The sequence below is a fragment of the Hypomesus nipponensis genome, chromosome 2, assembly GCF_054491055.1.
Source record: "Hypomesus nipponensis isolate SF chromosome 2, ASM5449105v1, whole genome shotgun sequence".
NCBI lineage: Eukaryota > Metazoa > Chordata > Actinopteri > Osmeriformes > Osmeridae > Hypomesus > Hypomesus nipponensis.
Window position 1 is genome coordinate 16,685,703 of NC_140362.1, and position 19,987 is coordinate 16,705,689.

General features: G+C 39.8%; 3 protein-coding genes across 7 annotated transcripts; 1 reads left to right on the forward strand and 2 right to left on the reverse strand.

Moving 5' to 3' along the window:
- Positions 1-12,576: 12,576 nt before the first annotated feature.
- On the forward strand, positions 12,577-14,677 carry dnajc28 (DnaJ (Hsp40) homolog, subfamily C, member 28). 4 transcript variants are annotated; one of them, XM_084670372.1, is made up of 2 exons: positions 12,577-12,646; positions 13,353-14,677. In XM_084670372.1, exon 2 carries the CDS (start codon positions 13,459-13,461, stop codon positions 14,551-14,553), a length of 1,095 nt encoding a protein of 364 aa, XP_084526498.1. In that variant the 5' UTR covers positions 12,577-12,646; positions 13,353-13,458; the 3' UTR covers positions 14,554-14,677. The 4 variants fall into 4 exon arrangements, with proteins under 4 accessions (XP_084526498.1, XP_084526490.1, XP_084526480.1 ...); XM_084670364.1 differs by having other exon boundaries at positions 12,598-12,646; positions 13,376-14,677; XM_084670354.1 differs by having other exon boundaries at positions 12,640-12,774; positions 13,376-14,677.
- Positions 14,678-14,729: 52 nt separating this feature from the next.
- LOC146301045 (potassium voltage-gated channel subfamily E member 1-like) lies at positions 14,730-15,902 on the reverse strand. The gene has a single exon (XM_084670390.1). It carries the CDS (start codon positions 15,674-15,676, stop codon positions 15,254-15,256), a length of 423 nt encoding a protein of 140 aa, XP_084526516.1. The 5' UTR covers positions 15,677-15,902; the 3' UTR covers positions 14,730-15,253.
- Positions 15,903-16,259: 357 nt separating this feature from the next.
- LOC146301046 (sodium channel regulatory subunit beta-1) lies at positions 16,260-18,997 on the reverse strand. 2 transcript variants are annotated; one of them, XM_084708645.1, is made up of 6 exons: positions 18,672-18,997; positions 18,261-18,433; positions 17,785-18,022; positions 17,520-17,679; positions 17,252-17,308; positions 16,260-17,111 (listed from the first exon to the last, which is right to left on the reverse strand). In XM_084708645.1, exons 1-5 carry the CDS (start codon positions 18,706-18,708, stop codon positions 17,263-17,265), a joined length of 654 nt encoding a protein of 217 aa, XP_084564771.1. In that variant the 5' UTR covers positions 18,709-18,997; the 3' UTR covers positions 16,260-17,111; positions 17,252-17,262. The 2 variants fall into 2 exon arrangements, with proteins under 2 accessions (XP_084564771.1, XP_084564770.1); XM_084708644.1 differs by lacking the exon at positions 18,672-18,997 and having other exon boundaries at positions 18,261-18,643.
- Between the last annotated feature and the right edge of the window lie 990 nt (positions 18,998-19,987).

Below are 19,987 nucleotides of genomic sequence, written 5' to 3' on the forward strand. Positions count from 1 at the left end.
ATGTGAGCGGTGTTCTCTAGCCAAGGGAGTGGTTCCTACTGCACGCACCTATGCAGGCCACCTGTTGGCCACCAAACCACTGGAAGTTGTCGCTATTGACTTCTCAACCATGGAAAAAGCAAGTAATGGCTATGAAAATGTTTTAATTGTTACAGATGTGTTTTCCAAATTCACCCAAGCTTATCCAACTGCTAATCAGCAGGCAGAGACTGTGGCCAAGGTCCTTACGGAAAAGTGGTTCTACTCCTTTGGGGTGCCAAAAAGAATCCACTCAGACCAAGGCCGGTCCTTTGAGGGAGAATTGCTGAAGCGTTTGTGCAAGTTGTACGGGATCAACAAAAGCAGAACCACTCCCTATCATCCACAGGGAAACGGGCAATGTGAACGTTTTAATCGCACACTCCATGACCTTTTGCGGACCCTGCCCCCTGAGAAGAAGAAAAGGTGGCCCCAAGCCCTCCCACACTTGCTGTTTGCATACAACACATCTGTGCATCAGACCACGGGTCATTCCCCATACGAACTCATGTTTGGGCAGAAGCCCCAACTTCCGGTGGATTTCTTGCTGGGGCTGGGAGCAGCAGATCCAGATGATACACCCCCAGCCGATTGGGTCACTACCCACCAAGAACACCTTGCTGAAATTTACGCTGACGCCAAGAGCCGTCTGGAGGCAGCAGCGGCCACTAGAGAACGTTACAGTCACCTCCCACCCCTTATCCCAGTGAATACCAGGGTGTATCGTAGAAGCCATCCACTCGGCCGGCACAAAATCCAAGATTTTTGGGATCCAAGAATATACCGAGTGGTGAAATGCCGGGACGACAAGGGTCTCGTGTACCATCTTACACCTGAAGATGGGTTGGGTCCAGACATGAATGTCCACCGCTCCGAGTTGCAAGCTCTGCCAAGCCAGGATAAACCACCGGTGGATGCTCCTTGGGACATGCTATGTGGCACACCAGAAAATGAGAGACAAAATATTAATGAAGAGGATGAGGATGAGGTGTGGTTTCAAGCTCTACCTAATCTGCCAGATGCAAGGCCAGGCTGCGAAGTTGGACAAGATGGGACAGTGACTGGACCACAACTGGACAACAACTGCCCGCCACAAGTTGACCAGGCAACCCCAATGACAACAGTAGTTGGCACAGGTAGCTCCTCTCCAGAGGTGGAGTCAGACCCATCCCAAGAAATGATGCCGTTGGAAGAAGACCCAGTGAGACGCCCAAGACGGGCACGAGCAGGCCAACACTCCAACCCCTTCCGGTTGCCACAGTCAGTTACCCAACACCTAGAAGCCCAACAAAACGCCATTCGGTCAGTAAACCTTACCCCCAGCTATTATTTTAGGCCATGGCATTAGAAAGAATAGATCAACGGCACCGGGACGGTGACCTTTTAAAGTGGGGGAAATATGTGACAGGTGGGAGGGGGATAAACCAGGGAGCCATTTGGTTCACCTGGTTCTGTCACATGACCACCTTAATTTCAATTAAATGCAGGTAGATGGCATACCACAGTTAGTGTTGTTTTCAATCAGAGCTGGCCGGCGGTGATAAATTGGAAGCGGGTAAGGACAAGCGTCACCACGTAAGCCATGTTTACAAATGTTTGTGTTTTAATTGAGATTTTAAGACAGTAAATGTGAGGTGAATTAAACAGAGTAAATTGTGGGAGTAAATGAGTAATGTTTATACTGTTGTATTGATTATGCATTGATTGTTGTTGTAGTGTCCTGTGCTAGAAACGCATGGTTCCCATCTGAAATCGGACCTCAGCACAGACGTAAAGGTATTAATTGACCAGTGTAATATTATGTAAAACCTGTATGTTTTGATACACAAGTGGCTAAAATAATGTCTGCTATTTTCAGGGATCATTAGTAGCCACTGTTTTTCCCACCGTAGAATTTCAACTAGTTAAAACATTCGCTGTTCCCCAGCCTAATGCCTATTACAAGACAGCAGTTCAGGGCTTGCAGTTTGCCGTTGAGTGCCTTTGTTATGTAAACCACCTCCAAGCTTTGTGTGTCATTTATTTTATTGGACGGGCGTTATTCTGTCCTTTTGTTTCTTTGCAGTGAGAGTGCCCCTCTTGTGTTTGGATTGATTTAATTATATTAGTTTGATTTGACTTTATGTAACAGGCAACGTAATAAGATCGCAGCCTTGGTGCAGCTTGTTGTGCTAGTGGCTCGAGGGAACACCAACTGTACCATAAATAAAGTGCATTATTTTTGTACGCCGCCTCCTCCCCTTTTCATTTAATTGAACACACCTTCGTGATAACTACTGTTCTAGCTTACCGCTGGCTCTTGGTGAAGAGCCAGTAGGGTGTAGGTTACATTGGTCACCATTTCTGACGGCCGTCAGAATGTGTGACCCACCCAAAAAATAAAACGATTTTGTAAGAATGTGTGTTCCCTCCATTACTACTTCCCAAATGTATTAATACTTCGAAAGATGGTTTGGGGTAGCTATTTTATCAGTTCACACTAATTTGGAGCCATTGTTTCTTATTTAGAGTCATCGAGCCATTACCACATATAGGTCACCATTTCTGACGGCCGTCAGAATGTGTGACCCACCCAAAAAATAAAACGATTTTTTAAGAATGTTTGTTCCCTCCGTAACTGCTTCCCAAATGTATTAACTTCGAAAGAGGGTTAAGGGTTGTTATTTCAACAATTTAACACTCATTTGAAGCCATGTTTCTGATTTAGAGTCATCATAGAGCCATTATCACAGAGGTCACCATTTCTGACGGTCGTCAGAATGTGTGACCCACAAAAACTACATAAAATAAGAGTTTTAAGAATGTTTTTCCCACCTTTACTGCTTCCAAAATGTATTAAAATTTCGAAAGATGGTCTGGGGTAGTTATTTCATCGATTCAAACTAATTTGGAGCCATTTTTTTATTTAGAGTCGTAATAGAGCCATTACCATAGAGGACACCATTTCTGACGACCGTCAGAATGTGTGACCCACAAAAAAAATACATATAAAAAAGGATTTAAGAATGTGTGTTTCCACCTTAGCTGCTTCCGAGGTATTACAACTTCGAAAGATGGTTTGGGGTAGCTATTTTATCAGTTCACACTAATTTGGAGCCATTGTTTCTGATTTAGAGTCATCGAGCCATTACCACATATAAGTCACCATTTCTGACGGCCGTCAGAATGTGTGACCCACCAAAAAAATAAAACGATTTTGTAAGAATGTGTGTTCCCTCCGTAACTACTTCCCAAATGTATTAATACTTCGAAAGATGGTTTGGGGTTGTTATTTTATCAATGTAACACTAATCTGGAGCCATTTTTCCGATTTAGAGTCATCATAGAGCCATTACCACATATAGGTCACCATTTCTGACGGCCGTCAGAATGTGTGACCCACCAAAAAAATAAAGCGATGTTTTAAGAATGTTTGTTCCCTCCGTAACTGCTTCCCAAATGTATTAACTTCGAAAGAGGGTTAAGGGTTGTTATTTCAACAATTTAACACTCATCTGGAGCCATGTTTTCCGATTTAGAGTCATCATACAGCCATTATCACAGAGGTCACCATTTCTGACGGTCGTCAGAATGTGTGACCCACAAAAACTACATAAAATAAGAGTTTTAAGAATGTTTTTCCCACCTTTACTGCTCCAAAATGTATTAAAATTTCGAAAGATGGTTTGGGGTTGTTATTTTATCAGTTCACACTAATTTGGAGCCATTTTTTTAATTTATGGTCGTAATAGAGCCATTACCATAGAGGACACCATTTCTGACGACCGTCAGAATGTGTGACCCACAAAAAAAATACATATAAAAAAGGATTTAAGAATGAGTGTTTCCACCTTAGCTGCTTCCCAAAGGTATTACAACTTCGAAAGATGGTTGGGGGTAGCTATTTTATCAGTTCACACTAATTTGGAGCCATTGTTTCTGATTTAGAGTCATCGAGCCATTACCACATATAGGTCACCATTTCTGACGGCCGTCAGAATGTGTGACCCACCAAAACAATAAAACGATTTAAGAATGTGTGTTCCCTCCGTAACTACTTCCCAAATGTATTATTACTTCGAAAGATGGTTTGGGGTTGTTATTTTATCAATTTAACACTAATATGGAGCCATTATTCCGATTTAGAGTCATCATAGAGCCATTACCACATATAGGTCACCATTTCTGACGGCCGTCAGAATGTGTGACCTACCAAAAAAATAAAACGATTTTGTAAGAATGTGTGTTCCCTCCGTAACTAATTCCCAAATGTATTAACTTGGAAAGAGGGTTAAGGGTTGTTATTTCAACAATTTAACACTCATCTGGAGCCATGTTTTCCGATTTAGAGTCATCATAGAGCCATTATCACAGAGGTCACCATTTCTGACGGTCGTCAGAATGTGTGACCCACAAAAACTACATAAAATAAGAGTTTTAAGAATGTTTTCCCCACCTTTACTGCTTCCAAAATGTATTAAAATTTCGAAAGATGGTTTGGGGTAGTTATTTTATCAGTTCACACTAATTTGGAGCCATTTTTCCGATTTAGAGTCATCATAGAGCCATTACCACATATAGGTCACCATTTCTGACGGCCGTCAGAATGTGTGACCCACCAAAAAAATAAAACGATTTTTTAAGAATATTTGTTCCCTCCATAACTACTTCCCAAATGTATTAATACTTCGAAAGATGGTTTGGGGTAGCTATTTTATCAGTTCACACTAATTTGGAGCCATTGTTTCTGATTTAGAGTCATCGAGCCATTACCACATATAGGTCACCATTTCTGACGGCCGTCAGAATGTGTGACCCACCCAAAAAATAAAACGATTTTTTAAGAATGTTTGTTCCCTCCGTAACTGCTTCCCAAATGTATTAACTTCGAAAGAGGGTTAAGGGTTGTTATTTCAACAATTTAACACTCATTTGAAGCCATGTTTCCGATTTAGAGTCATCATAGAGCCATTATCACAGAGGTCACCATTTCTGACGGTCGTCAGAATGTGTGACCCACAAAAACTACATAAAATAAGAGTTTTAAGAATGTTTTTCCACCTTTACTGCTTCCAAAATGTATTAAAATTTCGAAAGATGGTCTGGGGTAGTTATTTCATCGATTCAAACTAATTTGGAGCCATTTTTTTTAATTTAGAGTCGTAATAGAGCCATTACCATAGAGGACACCATTTCTGACGACCGTCAGAATGTGTGACCCACAAAAAAAATACATATAAAAAAGGATTTAAGAATGTGTGTTTCCACCTTAGCTGCTTCCCAAAGGTATTACAACTTCGAAAGATGGTTGGGGGTAGCTATTTTATCAGTTCACACTAATCTGGAGCCATTGTTTCTGATTTAGAGTCATCGAGCCATTACCACATATAGGTCACCATTTCTGACGGCCGTCAGAATGTGTGACCCACCAAAAAAATAAAACTATTTTGTAAGAATGTGTGCTCCCTCCGTAACTACTTCCCAAATGTATTAATACTTCGAAAGATGGTTTGGGGTTGTTATTTTATCAATGTAACACTAATGTGGAGCCATTTTTCCGATTTAGAGTCATCATAGAGCCATTACCACACATAGGTCACCATTTCTGACGGCCGTCAGAATGTGTGACCGACCAAAAAAATAAAGCGATGTTTTAAGAATGTTTGTTCCCTCCGTAACTGCTTCCCAAATGTATTAACTTCGAAAGAGGGTTAAGGGTTGTTATTTCAACAATTTAACACTCATCTGGAGCCATGTTTTCCGATTTAGAGTCATCATAGAGCCATTATCACAGAGGTCACCATTTCTGACGGTCGTCAGAATGTGTGACCCACAAAAACTACATAAAATAAGAGTTTTAAGAATGTTTTCCCCACCTTTACTGCTTCCAAAATGTATTAAAATTTCGAAAGATGGTCTGGGGTAGTTATTTCATCGATTCAAATTAATGTGGAGCCATTTTTTTTAATTTATGGTCGTAATAGAGCCATTACCATAGAGGACACCATTTCTGACGACCGTCAGAATGTGTGACCCACAAAAAAAATAAAACGATTTTGTAAGAATGTGTGTTCCCTCCATAACTACTTCCCAAATGTATTAATACTTCGAAAGATGGTTTGGGGTAGCTATTTTATCAGTTCACACTAATTTGGAGCCATTGTTTCTGATTTAGAGTCATCGAGCCATTACCACATATAGGTCACCATTTCTGACGGCCGTCAGAATGTGTGACCCACCCAAAAAATAAAACGATTTTGTAAGAATGTGTGTTCCCTCCGTAACTACTTCCCAAATGTATTAATACTTCGAAAGATGGTTTGGGGTAGCTATTTTATCAGTTCACACTAATGTGGAGCAATTTTTCCGATTTAGAGTCATCATAGAGCCATTACCACATATAGGTCACCATTTCTGACGGCCGTCAGAATGTGTGACTCACCAAAAAAACAAAGCGATGTTTTAATAATGTTTGTTCCCTCCTTAACTGCTTCCCAAATGTATTATCTTCGAAAGAGGGTTAACGATTGTTATTTCAACAATTTAACACTCATCTGGAGCCATGTTTTCCGATTTAGAGTCATCATACAGCCATTATCACAGAGGTCACCATTTCTGACGGTCGTCAGAATGTGTGACCCACAAAAACTACATAAAATAAGAGTTTTAAGAATGTTTTCCCCACCTTTACTGCTTCCAAAATTTATTAAAATTTCGAAAGATGGTCTGGGGTAGTTATTTCATCGATTCAAACTAATTTGGAGCCATTTTTTTTTTTTATGGTCGTAATAGAGCCATTACCATAGAGGACACCATTTCTGACGACCGTCAGAATGTGTGACCCACAAAAAAAATACATATAAAAAAGGATTTAAGAATGTGTGTTTCCACCTTAGCTGCTTCCCAAAGGTATTACAACTTCGAAAGATGGTTGGGGGTAGCTATTTTATCAGTTCACACTAATCTGGAGCCATTGTTTCTGATTTAGAGTCATCGAGCCATTACCACATATAGGTCACCATTTCTGACGGCCGTCAGAATGTGTGACCCACCAAAAAAATAAAACTATTTTGTAAGAATGTGTGCTCCCTCCGTAACTACTTCCCAAATGTATTAATACTTCGAAAGATGGTTTGGGGTTGTTATTTTATCAATGTAACACTAATGTGGAGCCATTTTTCCGATTTAGAGTCATCATAGAGCCATTACCACACATAGGTCACCATTTCTGACGGCCGTCAGAATGTGTGACCGACCAAAAAAATAAAGCGATGTTTTAAGAATGTTTGTTCCCTCCGTAACTGCTTCCCAAATGTATTAACTTCGAAAGAGGGTTAAGGGTTGTTATTTCAACAATTTAACACTCATCTGGAGCCATGTTTTCCGATTTAGAGTCATCATAGAGCCATTATCACAGAGGTCACCATTTCTGACGGTCGTCAGAATGTGTGACCCACAAAAACTACATAAAATAAGAGTTTTAAGAATGTTTTCCCCACCTTTACTGCTTCCAAAATGTATTAAAATTTCGAAAGATGGTCTGGGGTAGTTATTTCATCGATTCAAATTAATGTGGAGCCATTTTTTTTAATTTATGGTCGTAATAGAGCCATTACCATAGAGGACACCATTTCTGACGACCGTCAGAATGTGTGACCCACAAAAAAAATAAAACGATTTTGTAAGAATGTGTGTTCCCTCCATAACTACTTCCCAAATGTATTAATACTTCGAAAGATGGTTTGGGGTAGCTATTTTATCAGTTCACACTAATTTGGAGCCATTGTTTCTGATTTAGAGTCATCGAGCCATTACCACATATAGGTCACCATTTCTGACGGCCGTCAGAATGTGTGACCCACCCAAAAAATAAAACGATTTTGTAAGAATGTGTGTTCCCTCCGTAACTACTTCCCAAATGTATTAATACTTCGAAAGATGGTTTGGGGTAGCTATTTTATCAGTTCACACTAATGTGGAGCAATTTTTCCGATTTAGAGTCATCATAGAGCCATTACCACATATAGGTCACCATTTCTGACGGCCGTCAGAATGTGTGACTCACCAAAAAAACAAAGCGATGTTTTAATAATGTTTGTTCCCTCCTTAACTGCTTCCCAAATGTATTATCTTCGAAAGAGGGTTAACGATTGTTATTTCAACAATTTAACACTCATCTGGAGCCATGTTTTCCGATTTAGAGTCATCATACAGCCATTATCACAGAGGTCACCATTTCTGACGGTCGTCAGAATGTGTGACCCACAAAAACTACATAAAATAAGAGTTTTAAGAATGTTTTCCCCACCTTTACTGCTTCCAAAATTTATTAAAATTTCGAAAGATGGTCTGGGGTAGTTATTTCATCGATTCAAACTAATTTGGAGCCATTTTTTTTTTTTATGGTCGTAATAGAGCCATTACCATAGAGGACACCATTTCTGACGACCGTCAGAATGTGTGACCCACAAAAAAAATACATATAAAAAAGGATTTAAGAATGTGTGTTTCCACCTTAGCTGCTTCCCAAAGGTATTACAACTTCGAAAGATGGTTGGGGGTAGCTATTTTATCAGTTCACACTAATCTGGAGCCATTGTTTCTGATTTAGAGTCATCGAGCCATTACCACATATAGGTCACCATTTCTGACGGCCGTCAGAATGTGTGACCCACCAAAAAAATTAAACTATTTTGTAAGAATGTGTGCTCCCTCCGTAACTACTTCCCAAATGTATTAATACTTCGAAAGATGGTTTGGGGTTGTTATTTTATCAATGTAACACTAATGTGGAGCCATTTTTCCGATTTAGAGTCATCATAGAGCCATTACCACATATAGGTCACCATTTCTGACGGCCGTCAGAATGTGTGACCCACCAAAAAAATAAAGCGATGTTTTAAGAATGTTTGTTCCCTCCGTAACTGCTTCCCAAATGTATTAACTTCGAAAGAGGGTTAAGGGTTGTTATTTCAACAATTTAACACTCATCTGGAGCCATGTTTTCCGATTTAGAGTCATCATACAGCCATTATCACAGAGGTCACCATTTCTGACGGTCGTCAGAATGTGTGACCCACAAAAACTACATAAAATAAGAGTTTTAAGAATGTTTTTCCCACCTTTACTGCTTCCAAAATGTATTAAAATTTCGAAAGATGGTCTGGGGTAGTTATTTCATCGATTCAAACTAATTTGGAGCCATTTTTTTTTATTTAGAGTCGTAATAGAGCCATTACCATAGAGGACACCATTTCTGACGACCGTCAGAATGTGTGACCCACAAAAAAAATACATATAAAAAAGGATTTAAGAATGTGTGTTTCCACCTTAGCTGCTTCCCAAAGGTATTACAACTTCGAAAGATGGTTGGGGGTAGCTATTTTATCAGTTCACACTAATTTGGAGCCATTGTTTCTGATTTAGAGTCATCGAGCCATTACCACATATAGGTCACCATTTCTGACGGCCGTCAGAATGTGTGACCCACCAAAAAAATAAAACGATTTTGTAAGAATGTGTGTTCCCTCCGTAACTACTTCCCAAATGTATTAATACTTCGAAAGATGGTTTGGGGTTGTTATTTTATCAATGTAACACTAATGTGGAGCCATTTTTCCAATTTAGAGTCATCATAGAGCCACTACCACATATAGGTCACCATTTCTGACGGCCGTCAGAATGTGTAACCGACCAAAAAAATAAAGCGATGTTTTAAGAATGTTTGTTCCCTCCGTAACTGCTTCCCAAATGTATTAACTTCGAAAGAGGGTTAAGGGTTGTTATTTCGACAATTTAACACTCATCTGGAGCCATGTTTTCCGATTTAGAGTCATCATAGAGCCATTATCACAGAGGTCACCATTTCTGACGGTCGTCAGAATGTGTGACCCACAAAAACTACATAAAATAAGAGTTTTAAGAATGTTTTTCCCACCTTTACTGCTTCCAAAAATTATTAAAATTTCGAAAGATGGTCTGGGGTAGTTATTTCATCAATTCAAACTAATTTGGAGCCATTTTTTTGTATTTAGAGTCGTAATAGAGCCATTACCATAGAGGACACCATTTCTGACGACCGTCAGAATGTGTAACCCACAAAAAAAATACATTAAAAAAAAGGATTTAAGAATGTGTGTTTCCACCGTAGCTGCTTCCCAAAGGTATTACAACTTCGAAAGATGGTCTGGGGTAGTTATTTTATCCATTCACACTAATTTGTAGCAATTTTTTCCGATTTAGAGTCATCATAGAGCCATTACCACATATAGGTCACCATTATTGACGGCCGTCAGAATGTATGACCCACCAAAAAAATAAAACGATTTTGCAAGAATGTGAGTTCCCTCCATAACTAATTCCCAAATGTATTAATACTTCGAAAGATGGTTTGGGGTTGTTATTTTATCAATTTAATACTAATATGGAGCCATTTTTCCGATTTAGAGTCATCATAGAGCCATTACCACATATAGGTCACCATTTCTGACGGCCGTCAGAATGTGTGACCCACCCAAAAAATAAAACGATTTTTTAAGAATGTTTGTTCCCTCCGTAACTGCTTCCCAAATGTATTAACTTCGAAAGAGGGTTAAGGGTTGTTATTTCAACAATTTAACACTCATCTGGAGCCATGTTTTCCGATTTAGAGTCATCATGGAGCCATTATCACGGAGGTCACCATTTCTGACGGTCGTCAGAATGTGTGACCCACAAAAACTACATAAAATAAGAGTTTTAAGAATGTTTTCCCCACCTTTACTGCTTCCAAAATGTATTACAATTTCGAAAGATGGTCTGGGGTAGTTATTTCATCGATTCAAACTAATTTGGAGCCATTTTTTTGTATTTAGAGTCGTAATAGAGCCATTACCTCAGAGGACACCATTTCTGACTACCGTCAGAATGTGTGACCCACAAAAAAAATACATAAAAAAAGAGTTTTAAGAATGTGTGTTTCCACTCTAGCTGCTTCCCAAAGGTATTACAACTTCGAAAGATGGTCTGGGGTAGTTATTTTATCCATTCACACTAATTTGGAGCCATTGTTTCTGATTTAGAGTCATCGAGCCATTACCATATAGGACACCATTTCTGACGACCGTCAGAATGTGTGACCCACAAAAAAAATACATTAAAAAAAAGGATTTAAGAATGTGTGTTTCCACCGTAGCTGCTTCCCAAAGGTATTACAACTTCGAAAGATGGTTTGGGGTAGCGATTTTATCAGTTCACACTAATGTGGAGCCATTGTTTCTGATTTAGAGTCATCGAGCCATTACCACATATAGGTCACCATTTCTGACGGCCGTCAGAATGTGTGACCCACAAAAACTACATAAAATAAGAGTTTTAAGAATGTTTTCCCCACCTTTACTGCTTCCAAAAATTCTTAAAATTTCGAAAGATGGTCTGGGGTAGTTATTTCATCAATTCAAACTAATTTGGAGCCATTTTTTTGTATTTAGAGTCGTAATAGAGCCATTACCATAGAGGACACCATTTCTGACGACCGTCAGAATGTGTGACCCACAAAAAAAATACATTAAAAAAAAGGATTTAAGAATGTGTGTTACCACCGTATCTGCTTCCCAAAGGTATTACAACTTCGAAAGATGGTCTGGGGTAGTTATTTTATCCATTCACACTAATTTGGAGCCATTTTTTCTGATTTAGAGTCATCGAGCCATTACCACATATAGGCTAGGTCACCATTTCTGACGGCCGTCAGAATGTGTGACCCACATAAAAAAAATGTTTTAAGAATGTGTGTTCCCACCGTAGCTGCTTTCAAAAGGTATTAAAACTTCGAGAGAGGGTTTGGGGAAGTTATTTCATCGATTCACACTACTCTTGAGCCATTGTTTCAGATTTAGAGTCATCGTGCCATTACCATAGAGGATACAATTTCTGACGGCCGTCAGAATGTGTGACCCACAAAAACTAGGCCTACATAAAAAAATATTTTTTAAGAATGTTTGTTCCCACCGTAACTGCTTCCCAAATGTATTAATAATTCGAATGATGGTTTGGGGTAGTTATTTCATCGATTCACACTAATCTGGAGCCATTGTTTCTGATTTAGAGTCATCATAGAGCCATTACCACAGAGGTCACATTTGTCCTGACGGAAAAACCCTAACGATGAACTTAAAAATAAATAAATAATGGGGCCCAAAATTCCTAGCGGCACACCTTTTTGGAAGAGAGTACATTTGTTAGCCAACATTGAACTTGAACCTACTGAACTTTTCATTTTAGTTTTTGCAGAAAACTGTTTTGGGCATTATTTGGTAAAACTGTAACTGTGGCTAGTTTCCTCAAGCATGTCTGTGTCCAGCAGTTCTCTGGGTACAGGGTGATCCCATCTCTTTTACAAATCCTTGATGACAACTGTTATCCAAGATGTCCTCGAGTTTTAGCTATATTCAAGCATTCTCTGTTAGTCTCCCTATCAACATTTTATGGAAGTTTGTGACACTGGGTGTGGAAGAGAATATAATGTCGGTTGGCCATGACAGGCCTGAGACACAATCCAGCTAGGTGGCGCTATATTCACCTTATAGTTGGACGCGAGCCGCCAACATGAATATAACGAAGAAGAAGAAGACTAAGACGAAGAAGGAGCTACTTTGTTCACCTGCTAAAAGTATGCAGTGGTTTTTGATAAACAGTTTTGCATGCTGTTATCCGTTTATTCCACGGAGTCTGTCACCGTGGAATAGTTATAAATGAGTAGACTACCTCAACAACAACGACATGAGATATCAAGCTAAGGTAGTTAGTGGCTAGATACATTCACTGTATTAAACTGGTATACTTAATGACAAGTATGGGGCTTGTTTTATAAAGCTAGTTCAAACCAGGTTTGTTTCAGGGAGAGTTACTGACATAAGCATGTCATATTCGGTAAACTCGCTTTATGAAACAGGACCAGGTTCTGTCAAAGCACGGATGGACGCATTGTTTACATTCTAAACATAAATTACGTACAAAGCAGGGTTCTCAGGTTTTATGAAATGTTGGCGTGGGATTACAAGCCTGTAGTTCAGTGCAGTAAATTAATGAGTAGGGTACAACAGTAAAGCAGATATGCCTATCATTATTAGCCTGGCCATCACAGGGCATTGATCTTACACAAAAAGAAAGTTGTTGATTGAAAAAATATGTATCTTTAAGAAACAGTGTAGGCTACCTAAATTGAAACGTGATCAGATCCCTTCAAAAGAATAATTCCCTCATCAATGTGGTCTCAGACTTTTAGACTAAATATCAATTTTCTTCTGATGTTGCCCTTTAGTGGCAAGATAAAGCTGACACTTCCTCTGTGGTAATTATTTAATTCCAATGTGTAGGTTTGTTTGATATTGTTCTGCAGATAGAAAACCTCTGCCGCATTGCTGGCCCTGACTGACCTGAGTGGCACAGTTCAGCTCTTGGTTTTCCATAGAGACAACTACCATGATCCTGCCCTACTTGGCTCCCCAGTTACTGCTGCTCCGCACATTGAGCTCCAAGCCTTTCATCAGCAACAGGCTTCGGGACAACTACCGGGCACTGCAGCTCCCAGAGGATGGAGAGAGCAGCCCTGCCCAGGTGAAAGAAGCCTACCTAAGCATGGCAAAGCTCTACCACCCAGACTCTGGCACTGCCACAGCTGATGCAGCGCTATTTGCCAGGGTTGAGGAGGCTTACCGTGCAGTTTTGGCGCACAAGAGACAAGTTAAGGCCAGCGGAGTAGAGAATGTTGAGGAGGAGGAGGAGGATAGCATGAAAGGTATGGTTCCTCAGCACCGGCACTATCTCAGCTATGAGGGCATTGGCTTGGGCACACCGAGCCAGCGAGAGAGGCAATACCAGCAGTTCCGTGTTGACAGAGCAGTAGGGCAGGTACTCGACTATCGGCAGAAGGAACATGAACGAGCAGCGGCTGAAGAAGGGGAAATAGTGGTAAGGGATAAGCGGAGCCGGCAGATCAAGATTACCCAGGCAGTTGAGAGGCTGGTAGAGGATCTGATCCAGGAGTCCATGGCCCGTGGAGACTTTCGCAACTTGAGCGGCTCCGGAAAGCCCATCAACAAGTTTGACCACAACCCATATGCTGACCCCATGACCCACAACCTCAACCGGATCCTCATAGACAATGGGTACCAGCCACCATGGATTGTCATGCAGCGTGACATCCGTGAGACCACTGTGCAGCTCCGTGAGAAGCTGCTGAAAGGGAGGGCAAAGTCAGGTGAATCTATGACTTTGAGGGAGAACGCTCAATGGCAGCAGCTTTGTGGATCCGTAGGGGAGGAACTTGTGAATCTAAATAAAATGGTGGACAACTTCAACCTTGTTGTTCCAATGCTCTCCCGACAGATGGTCCATTTCAGTTTGGACCGTGAGATTGCCATTGCAGAGAAAGCGGCCCACCAGCACAGACAGGAGAGAGAGATGAAAAGGGAAACTGAAAAAGAAAGGAGGAGGGAAGAGAGAAAGAGGACTGAAGTGGGCACACAACAGACTACACAAGGTTTACTATCATGGATGAAGAATTTACTCAAATGAATAATCAATCAACATCGATACCATTGATACATTGTGCTTTAGAATACTTTATTTAGAATAGTAATTTCAAAGTTTGGTGTATGAACACATTAAAAACATTCAAGGTAATGTCTCATGTGGTTGTTAATTCAAAACATTTTGTAGAGTGCTTCACCCTGCTGTTTAAAGAACGTGACCAAAATTGTTTGCAAACCATTCTATATGCAATACTGTGTCCTGAACCCATGATATATTCCAATATTACCACAATACATTTGTGTCAAAAGCAAAGCTAATTTAAAATAGTGATTATCTCAAATCCCACAAATTGTGTGATTCAACTGACTATTCACTCATATAAGATAATCAAACTTCAATTGTGAACTTTAATATTCATTATCTATTAAAACTCATGGTGTTTATCTTATAATAGAATGCTAACAGTGTTAGCATTACTCTTAAAGTTATAAACACAGATTGATTTTTTCTTCCGTTGGATCACATTACATTTTGTCATTTAGCAGACGCTCTTATCCAGAGCAACTTACAGTAAGTACAAGACATTCCCCCCGAGGCAAGTAGGGTGAAGTGCCTTGCCCAAGGACACAACGTCATTTGGCACGGTGGGGAATCAGTCCAGAAACCTTCTGATTACTAGCCCGACTCCCTCACCGCTCAGCCATCTGACTCCAGCGCTTTGGATTGCTGTCCATTCCCATTTTCACCCTGGAAGCTGCTCTAATGCTGAAGAGTTGCAGATGACAATGAGGTCTTTGCCTTTTTCTCCATGGTTTAGGACTCCCCCATGCTGTACCTGAGTGACAGCTTTTGAGGAGGTAATAGCCTTGGTCCAGTCGTGGGCAATGTACTGGTGATAGGGGTCATGGGAACTCTCCAGCTTCTTAGAGCGGATATAGCTGAGCATGATGCCAAATATAAAGAAACTGAACATTCCCACAATCAGCAAAATGTACACCATCCCCTGAGCCTGGTCTGGAGTCACAGTTATACTTATTGGGAGAATGGTCTGCTGAGTAGTATTATTCTGAGAAAACACAGGGACAGTCACCCCTGTTCCATTCAGGCAGTGCTGTAGGAAAGCGAGCAGGAGAGACGGCAGCTCTGTGCGGTTAAAGTGCAGCATTTCCGACCTCTTTGGGTGGTGAAGGTAACTGTAACAACGGCAGCAAATGAAAGATAAGGCTTTGTCATAACAAAATCTCAATTAGTGTAACCACAACACCCCACAACTTATTTAAACGTTATGGCATCAGACCTCACATTAATATCTCTTTTTCTGAAGGAAGCACCTTTGATTAAGAAATGCCTTTTCTATTGACCTTTAAAAGAGAAAGAGGGATACATCTCTTATCCCGATGCATGTCTGTGATAATGTTAGCGAAATGAACTGGTTAAGTGTACAGTGAATTTAAATATACAGAAATTGCATTACCTTTAGAAGACCAACTGCATCAAAGTAAATAAAGAGTAGACTTGGAATCACTGTAATTTATTACAGTAGGTCTTGTATGCGTATATAAAAAAACTGGTCCCACCGTACTATAGCTCCATCTCAAAAACAAACACACTCTCCTTGTCTGATGTCTTTCTCTCTTCCACATACATGCATTTCATGTCTTGTTCGCTTTTTCAAACCACTCTCCAATCCCTCACACACACACCTCTTCATACAGGAATAATCACAGGTATAGAGTGACAGCGGTACATTCAGCTTGTCAACACTTTTAATGAAATAGATGTCCAGGATCGAGAGACCAAGGTCAATCTCAGCAGGTTACAACAACTGCTGTGTAGTTTAGCATTATGACAGGCTTGCATTCTTCAATGGTTCATTCATGGTTACTTCACCCCCCCAAAAAAAATCTTAGATCCCTGAGGGAAATGTGATTAACACATATTATGTTTATGTCTGTGGTGTAATCAGTCTTTGGTCATATTTAAAAGGTTTTGATAAAATTGACACAAATGATATCCTACTCACGTATATTTGGAATATTTAGTGATTTATGGCATGTTTGTGTTGGTATAGCATTGTGATGGAGCTAGGTTGTAGCGGTTGAACAAAGCAACAGTCAGACCTGAAGGAGGGTGGAGAAACTACAGACAAGATTCAGTTACACATGCCCTTCAAACATCCTTCCTTGTCTCCTCCAAAGTACACCGTGGTTCTGTAATGTTGAGATTAAGAGTAACATCCAATAGGTAAGGAGTCTCCGAATGTAAGATATGAATACTGAGATACCTTAAAGATACAAATACAGTATAGTGTGACTACATGACCCATATAGTCAACCGTGTACACATGTTTTGTACAACAAAGAGTGATATAATACATTTTCACAACAACATTTCATCAAAAATGTAAACACTGGGGACATTTTGCTTGAGCTGTTGACACTAGACAGAAAATTCTTTAACATTTGTCACTTAACTTTTATTGTGCATTTCACACAACTGAAAAATGCAATCTTGAAAAATAGTTATGGTTACTTGAGAGTGGTTAACATGTTAATACTGTATGTTCTCTTACAGCATAATATATCTTCACGTCTTTAGATCTGTTGGACATAAATTGAGAAGATAGAACATGAAAGTATTCACTCCTTAAATGTATTACTTTTACAAAATGTTGTACTGTTACTTGTCCAATATAATCACAACAACATTATAGAGGCCGACTATTTATCAAAATACTCACCATGGTGTATGTTACTCCAGATGCACCCCATCACACTTGTCTTTTGATTGTAATTGTCTGGAAATAAAAAACAAAAAATGAGTGAGTGAGAATATCGAGGAAATGTGTGTTTTCATCAGGACTCATTTGGATCCTGATAAAAAAGAAAATAAATAAACTTCTGGATTAAGGACATGGATTGATTGTGCTACATCTCAGTTGAGATTATTAAAGGTGTATTCTCAACAATGTCTGAGACTGCCATTGCAGGTTAATGTAGGAGGCTTACCTGTTTTGGGCCTTAAGGGCTTTGCGGGCTTCCCGGGCTTCATGCTCAGCAGATATCTTTTTATAACAATAGATCAGCACCACAATCATCCAAAGCTGCAGCACCACAATCAGTACATACATCATGATTTCTGATATCACTGCAGTCAGCTCCGGATTGGCTGTGAAAGTGCCCAGAGGAAAACATTAGAAGATTAAAGAATACCCAAGAATACAAAACCATTATAAACATGACCTTGTTTAATAAAAAAAAGACCACAACTGACCAACAGCCACCACGCTTAGCTCCACCTCCTTCTTCACAGTGACATACTCATTGTCCAATGGGAGAAAGAGTGTGCGCTGGACGGTGCAGAGGAACGTTCCAGTGTCGTTAAAGGTTACATTATGAAGAAAGATGGCTCCTACTTGAACATCCTGAGTCCCCTCTGTCCCATGCCACTCCAGACGGCCTTCAAAGTCTTCATAGAGGATGGTGGGTTTAGGGTAGTCATAATGAAATACCTGTGAAACAAAATAGTCACTTTTTATTTTTTTTATTTTATGTTTTATTATGTCCTTTGAATCTTAAACATTTTCTGGTCTTTTCTGAGTCTCACCATCAAAGTAGGATAAAGGATGATGAAAAAGGGGACAATATGTTACAACAGATCTTTGAAACCCTGTAGGGCAGATTGCAAAACTACGAGGAGCTATGGGCTGATTTGTGACCAGCCCTCTGTAGTACAGACTCTTTACTCACATGAATAAATTCCTCCTCTCCTTTAGGTCTGAAGTGCCAATCCACAGTAGTGTGAGCAGGGACCTCTTCTCTCCTCTTGCAGGAGATACAGCCTAAAAGGAAACGTTCCCCTGCCACAGCCTCTGTCATCGAGTCCACCTCTGCACAACCCCCATGGCAATGAGGCACTGCAACTGACACACATGCATACATAGACACAGATGAATCCGCAATTTTAAAGAATATTTGCATCAGGCACTGACCAGTAACTTTAATAAATGTGGCAGAGTAGCTCAATACCATACATAGAACACATAAATATATAAAATATTATATCATCCATCGTGAACTATAGAGAACCTGGATAATACTATTATTATAAATATGATGTATATTCCAAAGTATTTATATAATGTTACAGAAATGACTTACCATACAAAATGAATAAAATCAGAAGTGACTTGAGCATATTATCCCTCCAAGTCTGGGTGATTCGAAATTTAGTTTCTCAAGACGAGGTTACTTGTTGGCAATCTCGTAATTGCGCAACTTTTGTCTGATCAATGATATAGCCTATGGAGACACAAATTGCTCCGCCTAATGATGTTTCTCTACGAAAACTATATTAAAACTTAATTTTCCTTAAGAGTTAAATGTGTAAAACTCATGTAGGTTTTCTTCACGTTCTACCAGTCTCACCCGATCGTATGCAAGGAAGCTAAGTTTAGACCGTGTGAATCCCATGTCCTGTCCTAACTCTGCAATGTGCTCTCAGAGTGCAGTGCAGGTCAAGAAGAAATGTTAGGCTGAAATCAACATAACAATGAATGTTTGGCTGTGTTCATTAACTTGACCAATATGTGCAAAGAAGGTTTGCATGCAATGTGTACCCACATGAGCAAAATAGGTAAATCAACTTTGATTCTAACTTTTAATGGGCCAATAGGCCTAATTGTATATTTACTATGTTATTAACTGGTAAGACAATGCAACCGTTTATTCACCTAACTGCTTGGTTTGGCATGTTTGCGTTTGTTCGGGAGTTATGTTCAAGCTTACAAATTGCCTGCATTGTTTATCTGTCCCCAAACATCCAAATACAATCTCAAGGTGATCGAGGTTGATTTGGCGGGATGGATGTTTTAGTCTCTTATCGGGATCTGAAGCACGTTCAATGTCGAACAGCATGTAAAACACAAGGCTATTCAAGGGAGGACAAGGTTGAAAAAATAAATTGCACATTGAAGTCCAAGATTGACGCTCACATAGGCCTACGTGAGTTTATTGACTCTGATAACATCAAGCCATATCCACATATTTGTCTTTATAAACGATTGTATTTAACAAACTTAGATACGCATCTAGACATTAAACAATTTATATGTCAAGGATGTCGATTTGAGATGTCAAGCACAGAGCATCTGGCCTTCTGGGATTTGTGTTTTATAACTTTGACTCTGCAAAAATATGTGTTTTGTAGGCTATCATGCATATGACACACAAACAAACAGGAGGTGGACAAAACATTAGGAAAAGAGTATAAAAAGCTGATAGATCACTCTCTCTTTCTCTCCCTCCCCCAACTCAATTTCAAACCACACATGCTGTGAATCTTATTTTTAGATCAGATCGGGTTTCCAGTTCCTCAGCACTGAGAAGGCAACAACACAGCACGTTTTGTGACCTGGAGGGATGGACCATGGCCAGTTCAGTAAAACAGACCTATGACAGTCTTGAATCTAATTTAT

Coding starts and splice junctions, on each gene's coding strand:
- LOC146301045 (XM_084670390.1), bottom strand. CDS start 15,676: ATGCTGCACTTTAACCGCACAGAGCTGCCGTCTCTCCTGCTCGCTTTC.
- dnajc28 (XM_084670372.1), top strand. CDS start 13,459: ATGATCCTGCCCTACTTGGCTCCCCAGTTACTGCTGCTCCGCACATTG.
- LOC146301046 (XM_084708644.1), bottom strand. CDS start 18,542: ATGGTATTGAGCTACTCTGCCACATTTATTAAAGTTACTGGTCAGTGC. Junction 18,023..18,260: donor GAGAGGAGGAATTTATTCAT/GTGAGTAAAGAG, acceptor TTTGTTTCACAG/GTATTTCATTATGACTACCC. Junction 17,680..17,784: donor GCTAAGCGTGGTGGCTGTTG/GTCAGTTGTGGT, acceptor GCACTTTCACAG/CCAATCCGGAGCTGACTGCA.